Source organism: Arctopsyche grandis, chromosome 4 (genome assembly GCF_051622035.1).
Source record: "Arctopsyche grandis isolate Sample6627 chromosome 4, ASM5162203v2, whole genome shotgun sequence".
Taxonomy (NCBI): Eukaryota; Metazoa; Arthropoda; class Insecta; order Trichoptera; family Hydropsychidae; genus Arctopsyche; species Arctopsyche grandis.
Window position 1 is genome coordinate 25229682 of NC_135358.1, and position 6000 is coordinate 25235681.

General features: G+C 28.4%; 1 protein-coding gene across 1 annotated transcript in view; it reads left to right on the forward strand.

The window, feature by feature from the left end:
• The window catches only part of gol (ring finger protein goliath), a 67907-nt gene extending 62238 nt beyond the window's left edge, over positions 1 to 5669 (forward strand). Inside the window, exons 9-14 of the mRNA XM_077428957.1 lie at positions 365 to 482; positions 616 to 687; positions 767 to 849; positions 1082 to 1178; positions 1621 to 1707; positions 3451 to 5669. Of these exons, the coding sequence (XP_077285083.1) occupies positions 365 to 482; positions 616 to 687; positions 767 to 849; positions 1082 to 1178; positions 1621 to 1707; positions 3451 to 3741 (748 nt within the window). The 3' untranslated portion in view covers positions 3742 to 5669. The remainder of the gene's footprint in view (positions 1 to 364; positions 483 to 615; positions 688 to 766; positions 850 to 1081; positions 1179 to 1620; positions 1708 to 3450) is intronic.
• Positions 5670 to 6000: the final 331 nt, after the last annotated feature.

Genomic DNA, 6000 nt, shown 5'->3' on the forward strand with positions numbered 1-6000 from the left:
GTACATACTATACAAAATAGAAATTTATACATTGTAGAGTTAAAAATATCATATTCATTCATATAATGTAACAACTAACGCAATTAGTAATAGGATTTTTTTTATAAAAACGATATGGAAAATTATCTTCGGGGAAGATTAATAAATCCTTCAATTTTTACATTAATGAGATTTTTTAATCGCACTGCAAAAAGTTGCATGGCTCATGACAAGAGGCTTGGCTTATCGGCAGCCTTATATGCATATATGTATTGTTCTTTACACATTTATAGTACATATATATATAATAATTCTTATGTATGTGAGTTTCAATTGTTCAAGATATCAATTTATGGGTGTTTGATTTGCATTGTCTTTGTTTCAGAACTTCGGTGTTGTTCGTTTCTATATCATTTATAGTCTTAATGGTGATGTCGCTATCATGGCTCGTCTTTTATTACATCCAGAGATTTAGATACATGAATGCTAAAGACAGATTATCAGTGAGTGTTTATTGCTTTATTACATTTGTAGCAGCATAATAAATTTGACGAGTGTTGAATATTTAATTTGATTGTGTTTTAATATGATATTTGTTTGTACGCTATGTTAAATATTGTTAATCGATGCTTCCAGAAACGGCTGTGTTGCGCTGCGAAAAAGGCGCTGTCCAAAATACCTGTGAAGAATTTAAAGTCTGAAGACAAGGTTATTAATTTTGGTGAATCTTTGTTTAATTGTAATATTAAATTCGTATATATTAAACGTTTGATTTATATGTTTTCAGGAGATTCAAGGTGACGGTGAATGTTGTGCTGTGTGTATAGAATTATATAAAATATCAGATGTTTTAAGAATTCTACCATGCAGGTTTGAATCAATGATAATTTAATGGTTTCTAAATAGATACATAAAAATAACGATCAAATTACTTGGAAGAACTTTTATGATTTTCAATAAATTAGCATAATGATTAGATTTCGATAATTTTTAATGTAAAAAAAGTCATACATTATGTATGTTTCTATAAATCTTATATTTAAAATTAATGTTTAGTGGAAAGTTAGAGTATTTTTTTAATTTCTTTATTTTTTGTTTTCAGGCACGATTTTCACAAGTCTTGTATAGATCCTTGGTTATTAGAACATAGAACATGTCCAATGTGTAAAATGGATATTCTAAAATATTACGGATTTGTGGTAATTATTACATTATAGTTGATTTAATAAAATATACAAATTGTAACGAGGGTAAATCAATTAATTCACAAGTAATTTTTGTATATTCTGTGAAGTAGTTTACATCTGCCTCCCGAGTTTGAAATATTAGCATATCATGGGACAAGTGTGAGTCACTCGGGTGTCGCAGTGGATTGACCTAAAGCAAAATGGTGCATTCGTGATTTATTCAGAAGCAAGGGGATTGCATTAAAGTTTTTGGTATTTAATAAAAATATATTGGACTTGATTTGCCTTCATATGTTAAACTTGCATATAAACTTACGCAATTAGTTTGACTCAAATATCTTCAAATTCGAGTTTATAGTGATTTTATTCTAAACTAGTACATATTTGTTTTCAAACTTATTTGATGTAAAACTAAATATTGTAAAATATTACATTATGTTGTCATATATTTTAGTTTACCGGAAGTCAAGAAAGTATTTTACAACTTGACACAGAGGAAGGGGATAGAAGAACTACAGGCGTTAGTCCGTTGCCTAGACAGGTGATACTTTAATTTTATCACTATATAATTATTGTATATTCCACTTGAATATTTAAATATATGTAGGTATAATATTAACTCATTATGGACCGCCCAAATATTCCGAAAACTCTCTGTGAGAGTCTGCGTATTTTTCGCAAAGTAACGGTAAAATAATTGGTCTTGTAAATTAAACACAACTCGGAAACCTTTCTATGTATTAAATTGAAAATTAGAATATAGTTTCTTTACAGTTGTCTTCGATCTTATAAATTACCATATCAGTATTTCTCAAACCGTGGTGATTGCTGTGTTCAATTTTGTATATGATTTATATAGATTTCAATATATTTTCACGTAAAAAACGATATCTATCGTGATCATTGTGTTATTCATTTCAATGAAAGGTTCAATTTGTGAAGTAAGCTATGCGATAAAAGACCAGTCGATTTCGATGTCTTGGGATTTGAAATCTTTTCTGAATACTATCGATAAATTCCTTGGAAAAAAAGTCTAGCTTCAAACCATAGAAAATATTTTTTTAATTTATTTTTCTATTTTTTTTAAATATATAATTTATTTATCGATATTTTTAAATATATAATTTATTTATCGATATTTTTGGTTAAAATATGCTAGTATCATATACATAAGTATTTAAGCCCACTTTAAAGGTCAAGGAATTTGACCGTAAGTACCTTTATGAATACTATTAGTTGAAACTAAATTTTTTAAATAATACTAATTTTTTGTATGAAGCTTGGAAGATTTAAAAGCATATACAGTGTTGACGGCTTTTGAATGAAATTGTATTAAAAACTTAGCATATGTGCTTATGGCCCATAATGAGTTAAAGAATTATGTACAGAATTAAATTTATATATATTTTTATAAGTATTAATAAACTAACTGTCTATCGAAATATGGATTAAATAGTTTATTATTGTCTGATTTTAAAGCGTTTTTTTTATAATTTTAATTGAAATGTTATTAAAATATATATGTATGTATATGTAAAAGTCAAATCATATTCAGTTCGGGTCTACCTCACGGGCCCGAATGTGAAACGCCCGAAAACGCAAATATCGGAAGGCAAAGATCGAAAATCGAAAGATCTTAAGTCGAAAGATCAAAAAAAAAGGGTGCATGGTAAACAGTACATATTCACTTAATTTGCGCGAGCAGGATACAACAGGAACAAGAGGAACAGGCTTTTCCTCCTGTATTAATGTGCGCGCGCAGAATACGGGAGGAAAAGCCTGTTCCTCTTGTTCCTGTTGTATCCTGCTCGCGCAAATTAAGTGAGTATGTACCGTTTACCATGCACCCTTTTTTTTGATCTTTTGATTTTCGATCTTTGCCTTCCGATATTTGCGTTTTCAGGCGTTTCACATTCGGGCCCGACACGGAGACCGATTCATTTCATATCATGACAAAATGCACTAATTGAATATTTAATATTATATACATTATATATGTATGTATCATTTCGTTTTATTTGCCAGATGTTTAGCGGTAGGTCTAAAAATAAGATCTATAAAATAATAAAAATGAATTGGTCTAATTTATTGGTTATGAAATTGAAAATATATTTCATACATCTATGTATGTACAGTAGTAGTTTTACATTATATTTTTTATGCAAAGTAAAATTTAATAGAATATGTAATGTAAGCTTTAAGGACATATTTATACATATTTCATACTTTTAATTATTAAAAAAATCATGATTAATTTTCTTATGATTATTTTTATATTTTACAGCCGAGTCGTACTAGTTCATACGAGATCGCTCACAGCGAGCGTAGCAGTAGAGCTTCTTCTCCGGATGAATTGACTCCATCACTTCAACCGTCTGTGCCGCCTTCGACCCCCAACGAGCAGTTGCAATACACCAAATATCCGCCACCTTCAATGAGCGATTCAGCTCTGTACAGTGGCAAGAGAGTGTCGCCCGGAGTGCACTCGATTCCCGGTTGCAGCAGGCATCCCGTAGAGACGACAATAGTGTCGAACGAACACATTGGCGACGACGAGCTAAGAGACTCTGTTTGATCACGCCGAAGGCTCGATAATCGTGTCATATTTATAATTAATTGCGACGACTAGATTAAATATTGTGATATTTTCGTAGTGGACCCATGGAGTCGTTTAGTACGATGCGTGTGTAATATACGAATACATATATATGAATCCGTGACGAATATGAATCCGTCTTAAATGCGCAGACTTACAACGGTGCCGCCGGTTTGAATACATAGTATATGCTAGTTTGAATTTGTTTAATATTATTGTATGTACTTACCATACGAACTGTGTACAATGTAAAAGGCAATATTATTAATAGTCTTGTTGTAACATAATATGTGGGGCAGAAAGTGAGAAATGGTGTGATTTCCATTTAAAATTTGTGATTTTCGTTTATAAATATTTTAAAGTGTGTGTGCATGTGTAATGTATGTTGACTGATCGGTCTTTGGAATGAACTATATGGAAAATTAATTTGTTTTAATATGGATGTATGTATGTATTGTTCAAACATTCTGAAATAGTATTTCAAACGCTAGTTATATCTGAATAATCCGCTTTGAAAATTAAAACAGTCAATTCTCTTCCAATATATATTTTTTAAACTTCTCATTTTTAGTATAACCATAACGAAAACCTAATCTGGATTAAAAGCAGTAAAGATAACATGGTTAAATATCTATATTATATTAATATAGTGAAATGTAGTATTCAATTCATCATAAAATGAAAAATAAATACAATTTATCAGTATATAATATTGAAACGATTTTTCCATGTAAGTGCTCATTTATTTATTTTTAGGTTAAATTTTTATTTTATCGATTCCTTTACTAATGTGGCTAATTAGAATTATATGCATATTATATACATTGTACATAAATATAGCATTTATCGACGATATTGTTATTATCGAGACTATCATTCATCAGAAATGATCGGTAATATTGAGTACTTATTAGCTGGTCATAATAGTTTTGTGCGATCCCAAGTTGATTTTATTTTTGATTCATATTCAAATGGCTATAAATAATGCGTGTTTTAAAATTATTTCAATAACTGTTTTATTTACATTGAAAATTAGAATGGTGCAATTCTTTCTATTTGCTTCGTAATTTTTAAAATACAGTCCAATGCGTCCAAAACCTAAAAACGTATTTTTTTACATACATATACGTATAGCAAACACGCTTGTTCTGTTTAAAATGTTTTATAAAATTGAAAAAATATATTTATATATTGCATTATGTGAAAAATAAATTTTCCATACAATTTTGATGGCATGTAAAGAAAGTCGCTCGATTTATTATAAATTACGTAATTTAAGCTCGCGGTAAATCGCTAGTCTTTTGCAGTATTTATATTAAATAAATATACTATTACTTCATATCAAAATGCTTGGAAAAGTACTAAACAAAAAAAACAGGCTTTTTTATTTCAAGTGTTCTCTGTTAGGCCTATATATGTATGATATGTATTTATGTTAATTTTTATTACGCATTTAAGTTTACTATTGTTTTTTATTTTATTTTAATGTACAGTTTGACTGATTAAGAATTAAAATATGTATGAAAGACGGTTCCTTTTGATTTACTTTGTTTTTATTTTAAAATTTTCATTTCAGACAGAGAATGTGATTTTTCAATTAAGTTTAAATTTTTTTGAGTTTTCACCTTTATTTCACCCGTACATGCATATGTACATATGTGCATTTTATTTTTTGGCTATTATGATGTAACCATATTTAATAATTGTCAACGATATTGAATTACAACATAAATATGCGATATTCGTTTATATCATAATAAAACACTATTAAAAATTTATTTTGCAGAATTCATTTCATTACACATTTTTCGTTGAACTTCGCCAAAGGTTTTTTTTTTTATTTATAAAGCATATTTTGTTTTTAATATTGATCATAAAATTGCTATAATAAAGTATTATAGGTACTTATACAAGCATTATTATTTTTCCTTTTGGATATAAGTAGACATTTAATATCAAAAAGAAATAATAAATATATGTAGGTATAAATAAATTCAAGAATTTATGAGGTAAGCATGGAATATATGTAAATACGGGATACGAGATACATATTATACATATGTATATGAATAGCTGATATTCATGATCATATCAACTATTCAGGCATGTACATATGTTAATAGCTGATATTTCTCAAAGTTACAGGTATGAAGAATGTTCTCATAAATTATATCCAATTTACTTTCTGAGGAACTTATCAAATATATTTCTTTTAAATTAATCTGTGGTTAATTTAAA